General features: G+C 33.7%; 1 protein-coding gene across 2 annotated transcripts in view; it reads left to right on the forward strand.

Annotated features, from left to right (window-relative positions):
• Positions 1-16988, forward strand: part of Clk (circadian locomoter output cycles kaput protein Clock) — a 157085-nt gene that overhangs the window by 34208 nt on the left and 105889 nt on the right. The window contains exons 2-3 of one of the 2 annotated variants that reach the window (XM_072543905.1): positions 7128-7169; positions 7234-7373. In XM_072543905.1, coding sequence (XP_072400006.1) covers positions 7128-7169; positions 7234-7373 — 182 coding nt within the window. Of the gene's footprint in view, positions 1-7127; positions 7170-7224; positions 7374-16988 lie in introns of both variants that reach the window. The other variant, XM_072543904.1, reaches the window with a different exon arrangement.

The raw sequence follows: 16988 nt of genomic DNA on the forward strand, positions 1-16988 counted from the left end.
ATACTTATTTAACAAGTATAAATAAACTTGTAGTTTCTTGTGACCTTAGTACCCAGGGTAAGAGTGTTTAAGGTCCTTTGCAAGTTCAAAGAGATCATCTTCATTTTTAAAATGCAATCCACCGTTTCATGTTATTTAGCATCTTGTTTTAAACATCAGGCGGGAGGGGGAGAAAAATTCCTCAGCAAGGTCCAAAATTAAAGTAAAAAATTGTTGAAACATAAAAATAAATCAGCTGACATGAGACTTAAACGACGGACGAACAAATTTAACTCAATAAATCTGATAGGAAAATTAAGGGAACTTAATACATAATGTCTTTTATGTAGTTTGGGTTTATCTTTTTATGTCTTTTGGTTGATGTTTTATTCAGAGTCCCCCCTCCCCCGCCATGGCAAATGTCTAGATTCGATACTGCTGAGCACATTAATAAGTTGATAACACAGTATATTTGAGACTTCAGCCTTCAGAGAGTGATTCTATAATACTTTATTCTACGAAAGCAAGTATCATACTATTACTTCTTTTGTGTTCTGATATACTTTTGTTAAATTTTCTACCAGTTTGACCGATGTAAGTTTTGGGATGTCGCCACGTGTAAGTTTGTACAAACCACTACGTAACTGTTTTTTTTTTCTTTTAGCTCTTGTGGTTCTAAATATATTTGCTTAAGTTATTATTTGTTTTGAAATTCCGTATGATTCCTTTCTTTTTATGTGTCTGACTATTTTTGTTGATATCTTGCCTGTATAATTAATAGATCAATATTGGGTTTTTTCTCTGGTGGTGGAAAGATTAATTTTAGGGCTTTCGTATGCAGTTTTTGGTTTAAAATTTTGTTGATTGTTTGTTCGTTCTACACATTGTTTACTGATATTTGCTTAATTATATTCACTTATATCACGAAGTTATTTTTTGACATAAAACTTTCTGTTAATCTATGTAAAGGCTATTACAGACTGCTAATTTATATTGTGTAGGATGATGAATTATGTATAAAGTATGGTATATATATATATTATATAACGAGTCAATAGTAGTTTTATGAAATACGCAAAAATCGTGTTTACTTTCAAAGTCTCTTAATTTTTAAATCTAGAAAATTTGTTGGTTTCGACGTTTTGTGTCAAACTTCGCAGGTATATCCAAACTTATTTAACTTCTTCTTCTTCTTTAAGAATGTACCATTTGTTTGGTGACCAGCACAAAACCAGGCTTATGAAAGTCTTAAAAGATTACTTGCAAGTTCCAATTTTGCAACAAGCGACTTTTACAAACTCTTTTATAATAAAAACAGACGCAAGTTCATATTAACTTGGCGCATGTCTCCTTTCAGCGGACATGCCATAAGACAGGAAGACGACAGATGGAATAAGATGATTATACACTGGATACCATAATAGTTACAAACGAAAAAGAGGAAGGCCACAAATGAGATGGTCAGATGACCATCTGACAAGTGGATACAAACTGCCTACGATAGAGAGACGTGGAAGAAGGAAGAGGAGGCCTATGTCCAAAATTTGACAGCAAGGGCTGTATAGATAGATATAAATGTCTCCTTCAGGGGAAGGGAGAAAATGAAAAGCCATAGAGTATGCAAGTCGCTTACTCACAGCGGCTGTACGACACAGCGAGAACCTTTAGTTGTAGTATATGCAATTTATGGTTTAAAAAACATACTTTTTAGTAAAAAAAAAAATGTTTCTGTAGGACAGAGAAAAAAGACTTTTTTACTTAAGTGAAATTAATCTTGAGTTGCTGGGTAATTGAAAATGTTGTATATTAAGAACAACAATCACAAAAAACCACTTATACATTTTATACATTTGTGTAAAACATTTGTAATGTTTGGGTGTATATACGTTTTATAAATTTAATATATTCTTAAGTAAGCGCCTGGTCTAAAACATGTTACACATACACCAATCTTCGCTACCGGACTATGAGCAATTGAATGACTTAGGTTCGTCGCATCACTTCTCGTTGACGCACAGTTCGGAGAAAATCGTCTGGCTCAGCCAAAAAGTACGCAGAAGTCTTGTACTCGAAGAAGACTTACTTATATGCTCATCGAAATCGAGAAAAAATCGTTAACACGAATAACATATTTGTTGAGAAAACCAACCCGATTGGAATGATTGCATCGATATTTATACAGATGAAGCAACGGCAATGACAGGTAGAACAGCAGAAGCAGTATAAGGAATAAAAATGAAAACATCAAATTGTAGTTCTAGCCATTTCATCCTGCATAGACAATGACTTAAAAATCCTGCTAAATCTAAGATAAGTTCTTGATGAGACGGTAATAATAATTAATTTTGTCAAGTCACGTCCACTACAATCCCGATTTTTCTTAATAATATGTAAAGATTATGGTAGCAATCATAAAATACTACTGCTCCATACTGTGGAGATGGTTATCCCGAGGTAAAATTTTGACAAGGCTTTTTGAAAAACTATTTCTTACAGATATTTCTTTTGAGTTATATTTGAAAGACGCTGAGTTACCAGCTGAAGTCCGTTTGAAGAGGTTTACTCTCCGGACACTGGAACTCACTTAAGCATGGGTGTATGTTACCTAAAGTAAAATTTAATTAAAATATTAAACATCATATAATATTATCAACATCATGTACAATCTTTGGTAACACAATACATTTTAAAGGGTTTTTACCCAAATATTTTGATGGCTCAGGCATGGTAACCTGTATTTTAACCTGATGATGGAACAGTTGTTCCGAAAACGTTCGTGTTTTTAATGTTGCCCTTTTAAGGGTTTTTATAAAATATACCCACATACAAAGATTAACCTCTTTTTGTGATACGTGGTATACAGCCAGCTGCAGGAATTATTTTCCTTGTGGATTTTTTTAATTAAATTTTAAGCATTTTATTGCCTTTCGATGAGGCCACAAAAGAGATCTCAGGTTCCCAGTAGATTACTGCTATCCTTGTAATCTCCGTTGTGTCCATCAATGAAAGGTTTTTTAAAAAACTCTACCCAAAATATAGTGCAGCCCAAAGGCTATGCCAAAAACTTGTAACCAGCCTCTAAGAGAGAGGCACCAGGCTTTTACAAAACCCACTGCTGTGATATGCTACACACACGGACCCAAGGTTCAAAAAATTATATATGTATACGTTGATAGCGGGCAAAGCTAGATCCAATTTAGGCGCAGAAGTCAGGAAATGCCTTGCCGAAATTGGAAAAGTTTCTCGTTCCTACTCTGTTGAAAATCAAACCCTCTTTGGTCTTCACACGACATGGAGTTGATGAACAATGGTTCCAGTTTAGGTTTCCTGGAAGCACAGATTTGAAGTTCTTCAGCAAATGAACTCACTATTTACCTGCAGCTGTCTTTGCTGCCGAGATTGGTGACCCATTTATATTCTAATAGCAGAGCAGAACCTGTGTGCCAGGTTTGGCTTTAATAGAAAAAAAATACTTGTCGTTGATCGGAAATTCGGTGGCATCAGAGAGACTGGTGTCATTGTTAAACGTTATTTTATCGGATGAGAGAAGCTGTTTAATCGATCAACATAAATATGAACGAGTTTTCCTTAATGGGCTTTAATAAAAATACTAATAATAATATCAAATCTATTTTGTATAATGCATCCTATTTGTAACCATGTAACCTATTTTTTTTTTATTTTTTTTACTTAAATTATTACTTTTACTTTTTTTACTTTCACTTATCACTTTTACCGATCATATTATATTTACGCCTATATTTAATAATCAATAAATGTTATCCATAATATAAAATTGTTTTATTTTTTTTTTACATCCTTTATTTATTGGAATATGTTTCTACAAATAAAAAAAACAATAATCAATAAGTTTATCACGTAATTAACACGGGGGAGATCCGTCCAGTGACAAACATCCTTTGAGATGAATTTCTAATATATATAAATATTTGATATTTACTAACATATTAAAAAAAATAGCAATAGTTAAAATACACACACAATTATAAGTTACAGGTATATATAGTATAAGTTGTAGCTATAAAATGATAGAGTATACGTTTATGTATGTAAAGGTATACAAAGGTCTAAGGGATCACGGCGTTTTAGTCTTCCTCTCTTCGGTCGCTTAAGTAGGTCTTGGGTAAGCGTACTTGGATGGTTCAGTAGTCTATTTTTGTAAGTGCCATTGAGTGAGATAACAGTGTCTTTTATATTTTGGATCTGAAGGTCTCGATGTATAACATAATTGGGCACATACCACGGTGCATTGGTAATATGTCTCAAAACTTTAGATTGGAAACGTTGAAGTTTCGGTAAGTGAGAATTAGATGCTGTACCCCATATCTGTATACCGTAGGTCCAAACTGGCTTTAGAATACATTTATACAGTAATAATTTATTATGTAGACTTAATTTGGATTTTTGGTTCATGAACCAATACATTTTCCTGTACATTAATCGTAGTTGCAGTCGCTTTATCTAGATGAACCTTCCCCAATTTAGTAGGCTGTCAAAATGTACTTCCAAGTATTTAACAACACCTTTTTGGGTATTATGGTAGTATTTATACTCACAGATGGTACACTCTCTTTGCGTAAAGTAAATATTATATACAGTTTTAACCATTTTTCTAGTTAATTTAAATGAATTTGTAAATTTTGACAGGCTGTAACAGGAACCGAGCTTGAAGCCATTATCACAGTATCATCTGCATAGGTAGCAATTGTGCTGTTTACTCTTGTCGGAACATCTGCTGTATAGAGTAAGTATAAAGTTGGTCCCAATATACTACCCTGAGGTACTCCCGATAGAATTGGAGATATGTTTGATACTGCTTCATTGTATCTGACCTGGAAATATCGATTGGTAAGATAGGATCTCAGAAGTGCATACAGAGAATGAGGAAAGTGAGTTTTTATTTTAGATAGTAGCCCTTCATGCCATACTTTATCAAATGTTTGTGAAACATCCAAAAAGGCTGCAGTGCAGTATTCTTTCTTTTTAATTGCATCTCTTGCTACTTTGGCAACTCTATGTACCTGCTCAAATGTTCCATGTTGTTGCCTGAATTCAAACTGATAATCCGGTATTAACTTCTGTCTGTCGATTATAGAATTCATTACTTGAAGGGGTATCCTTTCAAATATCTTAGAGATAATCGGAAGCAAACTGATTGGACGATAGGATGATAGTTCGTGTGGATCTTTATTTGGTTTCGGTATTAGAATAATTTGTGCCATTTTCCATTGAAACGGAAAATAGCCTAACTTTAGTATAGCGTTAAATATGTACATAATCAACCGAAATCCTTCTTCGGGTAAATTTTTGCAGATTTTTCCCGATATTAAATCATGCCCTGGAGCTTTTTTGGTATTGAGATGTTTAACTAAATCTTTAATTTGAATTTCGTTACTTTAAATTTTTTTATAGGAGGTGACATCTGGTAGGGTGCATCTAAGTTCTTGTGAATGAATTATTTTTCTTCCATTGAGATAGTTCTGGAGTGAGGTTGAAAAACTTGGCTGAGATGATTAGCGAATGCTTGTATTTTATTTTAATCGGCCTTGGCCCAATCACCATCTTTATTTCTAATGGGACCATCATGATTAATCTAATGTTTAAGTTTCTTAGAGAGTTTCCAAATAGAGTAATTTGTGTCATCCGTCGCAGTGAGACTTTTAAAAAATTAATTTATGCCTTGATCTTTGTATTTGTGTAGTTCTCTTTTAAGCGAACGAGTAGCCCTATTAAGTTCAGTTTTGTCCTCAGGAGATCTGGAAGTTTGCCACTGTTTTCTTAGTTTTCTCTTTTCGTTGATTAAGATTTTTATATGATGTGGATATGGTTCTCAGTTATTACTCTGATTTAGATCTGGAGTTGCTCTCCAAGCTGCCTGTTGAATGATTGATGTAAGGGGATGAACTGCTTCCTCAATATTTTCGTTTGTTTTAAGAGAAAGATTTAAGTTAATTGCATTTTGAATATTAAATCTGAACAAACTCCAATTTGGTTTATGATTTAAAAACGTCGGTTATTTATTTGTATTACATATATACATGTTCCATCACATCAATCAATATGGGAGAATGGTTCGACGAAAGGTCAAAGAAAGGTTTAATATGTAAAAAGTTGTTACTTATTCCTTTTATGATACCAAAATCGATTAGATTGGGTATTTTATTTCTATCTGTAGGCCAGTAGGTTCGTTGTTCAGTAGAAATTGGAGTCAAAATAAGTTCTCTTCCGCGTGTTGTTATCAATCTTGAACCCCATCGTGTATGTTTTGCATTAAAATCACCTGCTGCAATAAAGCGATGGCAAAGCCCATTGAAATAACTAGAAAAATGTTCCTCTTTAATTATTTTACCAGGGGGGCAATACGCAACTGACATCGTTATGTGTCCTTTGGTGAGTTCTAAAGATATTAAGGTTGCCTGAATGTTGATTTCACACACTTTATTTATTTCGTGATGTTTTAAGTTACTTCTAATGATTAACGAAGTTCCACCATGACCTTTTCCCATTGAGTGTGATGTGACATAGGTGCAAAAATCTGGTAAACTGTTTTATTAAAACTTTTTTTTTTGCATATATTTTTTTATTAAATTAAAATTTTCATTATTGACTTGGATTTTCTGTCCTACATTGTGATTTGGAATTTTTTATGGTTAGTATTGGGTTGTAAAATGGTTAGTACTGGGTAACTGGGTTGTAAAACTTGGTAGTAAAAAGTTGCTGTTTATATATCGACTGATTATCTTGATATCGATATATTCCTTCGATAGTATCGATAATATTGATATCAATTTGAATGGAGTATCGCAAACTAAAGAGCAATGTAAATTTAACGTTGTAACCTATTGAGTATTGGCTATTGATTAAAAAAACCGAACACCGGCTTTTGAAATAACCGGTTATAACCGCCAGGTAAAACCGTAAGTAAAAAACTGATATAACCGAAAACCGGTGTTTTGTTAACAACCGCCATCCCTACTAAAAGAGTTCCGCCACCAAAAACGTTTGAGAACTGCTGATCTAATTTATGAAACTAGAAACTTTTTGTAAATTTTGTCATACAATTTCCAAATCTATCTTCCATAAAAAAGTTGTGATTTTTTAAATATTATCGTTCTTTTTTATTTCAGAGACCCCATGGATGATGATTCTGACGACAAGGACTCAAAACGGTAATATTATTTAAAAATATCGAAAAAATTCATTTTCATCTGTAATTGCTTTTAGAAAATCTAGAAATTTAAGTGAGAAAAAACGAAGAGACCAATTTAATATGCTCGTTAACGAATTGAGCTCAATGGTGTCTACCGGTAGTAGAAAAATGGACAAATCAACTGTACTTAAGTCAACTATTTCGTTTTTAAAAAATCATAATGGTAAGAGGGTTTATACAGGGTGGAGTGTCTTAAAAATCACGCAAGAAGTAATTTTATATAAACTAAGACTAAAAATATTTGATCGATTTATAAAATATACAGTGTATGGCTTCATAATATGCACTAATATATCAGGTACATGGTTTTCTTATATCTAAATAAATTTTGTTGAAAAAGCACTCAGTTAACTTCTTCTCTTCTTCTTCCTTTTTATAAGCAAACCTACTTGTTTATTGGCGAATTCATACCTCTATGGAAGGTTGTCATTCCATTTATTGCTCGGTCGTCCGATTCTTCTTCTGCCGATTGGTAACTTATCTCTTCCTATTTTGATGACACGGCTCTCCCCCATTCTGCTTATGTAGTTATTCCATTCTTTTTTTCTATTTAGTGTACATTTCTCTTTCGATCTCTCAGCGTATTTCATGTAATTCTTCTCAGTACTCTCATCTCTGCCGTTTCCAGTAGCCTTTGTGTTGTGACTGAGTCGGGTCTTGTTTTTGGGGCATATGTCTTTGTTGATCTTTCACTGGCCTTATAAATTCTTGACTTCATCTTAGTGTTATTGTGTCTGTTTAATCATAAGCATGCTGCCTCACTTAACTTTGTATACATAATCAAAATGTGTGAAATATAAATAGTTAAACAACTTGTAAATATTTTACATAGACATTATTATAAATAGTAATGTTTTTCTCCATATGAAAATTAAATAATCTTTTTTATTGTGATCTTTCTAGTATTTTCTAGTTTTAATATTACTATCTATCTATACAGCACTTGCTGTCCAATTTTGGACATAGACCTCCTCTTCCTTATTCCACGTCTCTCTATTGTAGGCAGTTTGTATCCACTTCGGGCCTGCGTGTTTCTTCAAGTCATCTGACCATCTCATTTGTGGCCTTCCTCTTTTTTGTTTGTGACTATATGGTCTCCAGTGTATAATCATCTTATTCCATCTTTCGTCTTTCTGTCTTATGGTATGTCCAGCGAACTTCCACTTAAGTTTTGCTATCTGCGTTAATACATCGGTCACTTTTGTTTTGTTGCGGATCCAAGTATTTATTTTCTTGTCTGATAGCCTGATGTTCAGCATTTGTCTTTTCACGGCTCTTTGGGTCTTTGCTATTTTTTCCGTGTTTTCCTTTGTAAACGTCCAAGTTTGAGAACCGTAGGTAAGAACAGGAAGTATACATTGGTTGAAGACTCTTGTTTTTAGATATTGGGGGTATTTTCTATTTTTTAGTATATAGGAAAGTTTTCCGAAGGATACCCAAGCCAACCGTATCCTTCTCTTTATTTCTCCGGTCTGATTTTCTTTATTTAATTTAACTAGTTGTCCCAAATATACATATTCATTTACTTGTTCTATAGTTGTTTGTGCAATTGCAATTATTAATTCTTGTGGTTGGTTGGTCATAATTTTCGTTTTATTGTAATTCATTTGTAGACCTATTTTTGTTGATTCGCTATTTAATTCATCCATCATATTTTGTAATTCTTCCCTTTTATCTGTTTTACTATTACTATCACAAAATATTTAAAATTGATATATAATCCTATTTAATTACGTACTATAGTAGAAGCCACAGTTAGATTGCAGTGCAGGTAAGATAGACAATGTTATTCTTACGAGAGAACGGCCGACCACGTTGCCGGTTTGCCCAGAGCGGCGCATCAGGACCAGATTTAAGAATCATAGCACTGGAATATACGCGCACAGAACAATTGCTTACGGTTAAATAAAAGACTATCATTATTATTTCAACTAAAGCTTATCTATATTTTTTAATTTTTAATAGCTTCCATTGTAAACACTGTAACGTTAGGCACCAATTTGTAACGTTCCAACGAACATTCATTGGGTGCCAATTTGTAATCCTTCGAGGCTCAATTTGTAACATCCCAACGTTGAGCTGCTGTTGTCAACTTGTAACCGCAAACCTTAGTTTGCTGCTACAATCCGACTAACATCACTAACAACGTTGGAGTGACAAATCGTCTCCCGTTGGGACCAATTTTTAACGTCATAACCCCTAATGTATCAATTGCAAAATTGCTACATTAGACGTTATACACTCCCTGGCTAGCTCACTCAGGACGTGAATATGGCCTACTCTGGAGCAACACACGCAAACAAGTAAAAAGAAGAAACAATACACAGTTAAATTAACACATGTTTATTAAAATGTTAAACAAAAAGGGCAGAAAAATACATGTTTAAATATTATATTGAATTGAAATAAAAATTATTTGACTTCTTGCTACAGTGTTACATTATAGTAAGGAAAAATGCTTGTCACCAAATCCTAGGTTTTATCCTGGTCTTTTTTGCTATGGTTGTTAGCAAGCCATGTTGTTAGTTGTGGACTTTCTTGCCCTGGAGTCAACTCTCCTATTGGAATGATAGTGCCATTCTCAGGCCGGTTGGTCTTCTGGATGTTACTATAAATTGACCCGCACCTGAGAAATGTATCCCGGAGGTTGACTAAAATGAAGAAAAACACACCTTGCTTCAGAAAATGGTGAAACCAAAATGAGAGACCTTGCTTGGGGGATGAATAGGTGACCAATCAAATTTAACAAAATTTTATCATTATTCACCCAAGCAAGTCGAGAAACAATTCTTATTTATGTAGCAAATAAGTAAAAGTAAGGATATATAATCTTTTTAAGCAAATGGTAATTACTTTTTACTACTGAAATATTCTAATATTAATTACAAAGCGGATTCGGTAAAAATGACAAGATATATTTATTGAAAAGTTAGATAATTTAGAATTTAGAAACATTTCTATATAGAAATGGTAGTTTGTCAAAAGTTAATTATTATTAAAATCAAAAGATATTATTAAGGATTTAAATTCAATATTTAAAACTGTAAAATATTCGTAAAACTTTTACATACTATATTAAAGAAACTATATATTTCTTATTGCTAGTTTTTATATAAAATAAAAAAACGTAAGAAATATCCACAAAAATATGTACCTACCTACTTACATATGATAATCATAAATAATGAGATTAGAATTTTCAAAGTTAAAATTATAAAAAGATTTTTATACAACAGGTAGAATCAGGAAACCGATAAAATATATTAAACTCTTACCTCCTAATTCAGGAGACGACACAACAATTGGTTATTTATTATACTTTTACAAAAGTCATGAAGAAAATCGACATTTTTAGAAATAAAAGCCATTATATCGACTTTTGTATCGAACGGGAAGGGGGAAATGTCAACAAAAAGGAGTCTTTGTCACTAGCATTAAACTAAACAGAGAATAAAGATGGCACCTCTCGTTCCAAAGTAACAGAAATAGAGATGAAAATAAAATTCATTCTTTAGAAACTTGAGTAAAAGACAAAAATGATGATTATTAAGAAAATAGGAAAGGTAGATACTGAAATATATATGTGTAAAGAAGATAGATTTGGACGCCAACTGGTTTTTATACCAAATACCAGTAAAAATGAAAAGAGAATAATGAATCAATTAAGTAACGACATAATTCTGATACAATCTATATCTGAGAAAATATATAGAAAAATAAGAGATACAATGGAGGATATAGAAGAATATGAATTATGACAGAAGATATGGAAATTGGAGAATAGAATTAACGAAATATATTAACATAAGAAAGAAAGCAGGCAATGTAGCAGTTATAACGCTACAACACATTCTTTGGGAAATAAAAATCATTATAAAGTCATTAGGAGAAGCGAATCAGTTTTCAGAAGATCTCCTTGTCGATTTGGGTACTGGTCATTAGAGCTTGTTGGCAAAAACTATAAAAGCTCAGTCCTATTTCATTTTCGCAAGCGGATGATAGTACCTACATTATGAAGCCGTTGCCAGTATCTGTCGTGAATTTCAAAGAGGGTGTGACTCTTAGGGTGAAAGCAAAACGTGTGGTGTTAAAATTATTGAACTATCATCTGAACTTAAAAAATAGTGACAGCTTGAATATATATATATATATATATATATATATATATATATATATATATATATATATATATATATATATATATAATAACGGATTTATTACGGCTGTCGCCGCTTCTCCGCCCCCAATTTCCATCTTTTTCTGTCATATGCAGTTGCCTCTTCTAAGTCTCTTGCCGCCATTGCTTCATCAATATCGTTGCGCCAACTTCTCCGTGGTCGTCCTCTCTTTCTTCTTTCAGGAGGGATCCATTCCAGTACTCTCCTAGGCCATCTGTACTCTGGCATTCTTTTAACATGTCCGAACCAGATTAATTGTTTTCTTTCTATGTCATCATTGATATTTCTCTCCATTTTCATTTCGTTTCTTATTTGTTCGTTTCTAACTCTCTCCAGTTTCGATCTACCGCAGCTTCGTCTCAGATAATCCATTTCTGTCGTCAAAAGTTTGTTTCTATTAGCTTTGGTGACGTCCCATACTTCCGAACCGTAAAGTGTAATACTTTGGACTATACTACCGTAAATGTGTTTTTTGGTTTCTCGTCGAATTGTTTTTTGCCAGAGAAGAGAGTTTAAGGCACGGGTCGCTGCTCTGCCCTTGTTTATTCTTTCCCTGATTTCATCTGCGCTATTTCCCTTCTTGTTGAAAATGACCCCCAAATATTTGCAGGATTGCACGCCTTTGATTTTGTCGTCTTCCAAGACTAGGTCACATATTTCATCTGTTCCCACTGAGAGATATTCACATTTTGTCATATTCATGTTTAGACCTGCCACCTCATATTCTTCTTGCAGTTTTCTTACCATATAGCTAAGATCGTAGCTGTCTTCGGCAATTACTACCTGGTCATCCGCAAAGAAAAGTGTATATAGCTTGTTTTCTTCCACCGTTATTCCCATGTTTCTACATTTTTTTACCCATTTCACTAAGGATCTGTCCAAATAGATTTTAAATAAGGTGGGTGACAGACAGCAGCCTTGTCTTAGTCCTTTTGTTGTTTGAAAAGGAGAGGTGATTTCTTGTCCCATTTTAATTCTTGCAAAGTTTTGTTCGTAATATTTATGCATTATATTTAAAAAGCATATGACAGTGTACCGATCTCCCAACTATGGATAGAAATGGGTAACTTGAAAATAAACCCAATTCTTATTAACGCCCATCAAAAATATTACGAACAGCTTGAATATTACTGTGGAAAAAGTTTTGAAAATGTGCGGTGTGAGTGTTCGCAAAATTTATGACATCGGCAAAGAGGCCCAGCAAGGCGAACTGAAATCGGTACAAAAAAGAAAGAAAAATTGTTTCCAGTTCAATTCACGTGAGAATACTTACGATAAAGCAGTGAAATCTCGAATAAGGAAAATTTTCCATAATTTTTTTTTTTTGAAAACATACCACCAACCGTCGACAGCATAATGAACAGAGTAAAGGAGGATGAGGACCTACCAGCTTTTTCAAAAACCACATTTCGTAGGTTACTAAATGAAATGGGTTTTGAATATGGTAAAAGAGGTCTAGATTCGATAATGATGGAAGGAAAATATAATATATCGTAAAGACACAAGTACCTCAGACAAATAAAAACGTTGAGGAAGAAGGATAATGTAAACCTTGTTTATACCGATAAGATAAGTCTTCGACTACCATCGGTGTTTCAATCAGAAAGGAATGGAGGGATATAATGATTATAAATCCACGAAACGCCTTCATAAAAGGGCTCTTTACTGGACTGAATGTTCCAACCCAAAGAGGTCTTTGGTTTGTTCTTCTTCATGCAGGAAGCGAAACTGGTTTTGTGCGATGGGCTGAATTAACTATCTTGACCGAGAAGGGAACCGCTGATAAAAGAACACTTTCCTCGAGGAAGATTACCTGAAAAGTGAATTCCTGGATACTCCAGCCGCATTTAGAGACGAGTAGGACAAGTACAAAATTGAAACAATTGCGAAAAAATATGGCCTTAAGGTTTTTGAGACTGCTGCCTTACCATTGCGAGCGGAATCCGATTGAAATGGTGTGGAGCCAATTGAAAAGGTAAGTGGCTTCAAACAACGTCGATTTTAAAGAAAAATCGGTTTTTTTCGTAGAACGGTTGATAAAAGAAGCTTAGCAACGTGTATCTAAAGAGCAGTGGCATAATTGTGTGAAATACGTGAACAAGAAAGTAGAAGAAAAAATGTTTGCGGTGGATAATTTGCAAGAAGATATTGAACCGGTGATAAATAATATAGGAGATGATTCAGAGGATGAGGACGATTTGGATATGGATTGTGATTAGTATTAGTAAACGAGAAATATCTCAGATTTAACGCTTATTTGTTTCCTTAGTACTGTACGTACAGTACATTTCATATATGGTCTTCTTATGTATTTTATGTATATATATTTATCGTGTCGTATAGGGTAAACTGCATTTTTTTGTCTATATCTGTATAAGTATGTACGAGGTATTAGATATTTTATGTAAGGCATTTTTTTATATCATGAATTTTTTTTTGTTTATTCTCTTATCTAACTCAGTTAAATTAATATCCTGTAATATCCGGTCCTGATTTCTCAGTCTATCATCAAACTACCACACACCTAAACTCTAATTTCACTATTTGGGAGAGTGAGTCATCGTTTGAAGGCGTAGAAGTGGGGAAAGACGTATGAAAATCCAGTGGCGTACACTCACTTTTATTTCAACGTTAATTATATTATATTGTTTAAATATTATTGTTCAAAATAGGCCACAATATATTTATCTGCAGGTTTTTACTGAAGTTTCCATCTCTATATCCAAAGACCGTTTTCAAAGATATAAATTATAGTTATATTTATTTTATTTGTTTATTATTATATATTTATATATTCTTATATAATTTTCTTTTTTTTTTCTTAACTTTAAAAACGGTCTCTGTACTAGAGATCGAAACGTCAGTAAAATAAACATGTAAATAGATGTATTGTGGCTTATTTCCAACATTCTCCCTAAAAATACGGAATGCCACAAGCAAAAAGCTACAGAAAAACAAATATTGCTATCATTTGTATATTTGAAAACGATCTCTTTATACAGTGGAACCTCGATTATCCGTCAGGGCACCGGACCAAGGGTATGACGGATAATCGAAAAGACGGTTAACAGAACATTAAAAAAAATTTAGAGTATAACTCTCAAATTTTATTTGTATGTTTTATTTGACAATATAAGTGATTTAAAATATTCCAAAATCTTTGTTTGTTTTATTGTTACTTCACATTTTACAACGTCTTCTACATCTAGCAAATCTACCTTATTTGCTTCTTCTTGCCGAAAATATCACTTGATGAATTGTTGTATGTGCGATGCAGCTTCTCTAGCTTCTTTACGCAAATCTTTGTGAGTTGCAATAGCATCACCAACGTCGCCACCATCAAAGTCTTTGTCAGCTTCTGAATCAGTTTCGTCCGCCTTTGTTGCAATTTCAACGATTTCATTATCTGTCAGCAATCGATAGCCGTTTGCGCCCTCATCACAAATTAACCATTCGCTTATGTCATCTTTAGGCAACGAAAACAAAACAGTTGATTCAGCCATAACTTCATTTGTTACCGCATCACGCTCGGTTGTCACGGGGGCATTTTCATCTTAAGTTGATTCAGGCCATAATTTATTCCACGCTCTTTTCAGCGTTACTTCCGAAACATCAGCCCAAGCATCCACAGTATTGTCGACTGCGTGTTTTAAATTGTATGCTTTCCATTATTCTGGCAAAGAATATTCCTCTTCCATAACTAGGTTTTGAATAAAAATTTTTCTGTATCTTCTTTTGAATGTTTTAATGACCGACTGATCCATTGGCTGTATCAATGATGTTGTGTTCGCAGGCAGAAAAGAGCACGTGATATTTTCATCGTCACTTCGGAGCATACCGGCTTCAGGATAGGCAGGTGCATTGGCCAACATGAGAATCGCCATTGGTGGCAAATTTGTTACTTGCAAGTATTGTTGAACATCCATTATAAAAACTTTAAAAACAAGACGTTAGAAAAATAGATAAACAAATTTTGGTTTGCAGTACATACCTTTTTGAACCAGTCAGCGAATATTTCCTGGGACATCCATGCATTATGTTGTGCGTAATAGTTAACGGAAAGCGCGTTCATATGAATGCCATTGTAAAAACGTGGTCACCACTTGCATTTGAACATATCACTGCTGTGATTCGTTGCTTTTGCGTTATAAATCCTGGTTTATATTTTTCAGCCAGTGCAGTGAGTGTTTTCGTTGGCAATGCTTTGTAGTTTAACCATATTCATCGATCATATCTTGAAACTTTCTTTTATATTCGTCAACGACTTCAATACTTGCGGCGCCCATGTTTTCAACTTAAATTTTCAGTTCCCGTATACCGTGGCGATTTTTGAACTTTTCCAACCAACCGCTGCTTCCTTTGAATGAAGGATCGCCATTCAATTTCATGTTGAAAAACAACGCTTTTTCGGTAACAATTCGTCCAGACAAAGGAACACCTTCGCTTCTTTTTTGAACGAACCACAAATACAGAGTGTGCCGTGTCGAGTGATTCATTTGTTGCTTTTTTTCATTGTCTATGTTTCATCCGGCCATCCAACGATTCCATTTGCGAAGCATACTTTTCAATTCCTTCAGCATTTTGCTTCAAATCATTGATTGTTGTTCTCGGAACATAATATTTGTTGCTCAATACGACTAAGTGACACAATCAATGTTCGAATTTGAATCAAACTGAATTATGTTGACACACAGATAATAACTGTAATAATTACTGTACTCTGCGTTTTTATTTTCGGCTTGCGATTCTAAAAATGAAACCCAGAGCCCTAAATAAGAACAATAATTATTTACATAAAAAAATGCGGTGGTGGCATAACTTCACGTGTACATTTCAACGAATTTCGTTTGGCTTATCGCAATGCTTAAACAAAATGAATTGATGACTAAATTTTTACTTATGTTGTCAATATAACTTATGTATGGACCCTGACGGTTAACAGAGGTGACGGTTAATAGAGAGACGGATAATCGAGATTCCACTGTATAGAGATCGAAAAATCAGTACATTAAACCTATAAATAAATATTTTGTGGCTTATTCCATACAGTCTCCTAAAAATACAGAATGCCACAAACAAACAGCTATAATAAACAAGTAATTTTGCAAAAAGCTTACTGATGCCACCAGGCTGTCGCGGAAGTTACGCTAAAACGTCTTTTGACGTGACCCGTCCTTAAAGAGTTACACAATGAAATTTTTTTAAAACAAATTTTAAGCCAGTTTCCACACCACCCGAGAGGTATGTCTTGTGGCGCGTCACTTTTTTTAAATGGGTGTTCGCCAAGAGCCATATTGTCCCATTAAATAAAATAAACAAAACACTTAAACAGTATAAAACAAAACAAAATAAAATCCTATAAAATAAAATAAAATTCTATAAAAACAAAATAAAAATAATTTTGGATGTAACAAAACATTGTACACACTATACACACTTACTATGTTCTTCTCGTTTTTTTTTTGTTTTTGGTTTTTTTATGCTGATGCCTACTAAAATATTAGAAAATATTATTCGCTGTCTAAATCTGAAGATGCAGTGCTACTATCGCTGTCATTATCTTCACCTGGTGTAATTATAATTGGCTCTAGTAAAACTTT

This window comes from Diabrotica undecimpunctata, chromosome 9, assembly GCF_040954645.1.
Source record: "Diabrotica undecimpunctata isolate CICGRU chromosome 9, icDiaUnde3, whole genome shotgun sequence".
Lineage (NCBI taxonomy): Eukaryota > Metazoa > Arthropoda > Insecta > Coleoptera > Chrysomelidae > Diabrotica > Diabrotica undecimpunctata.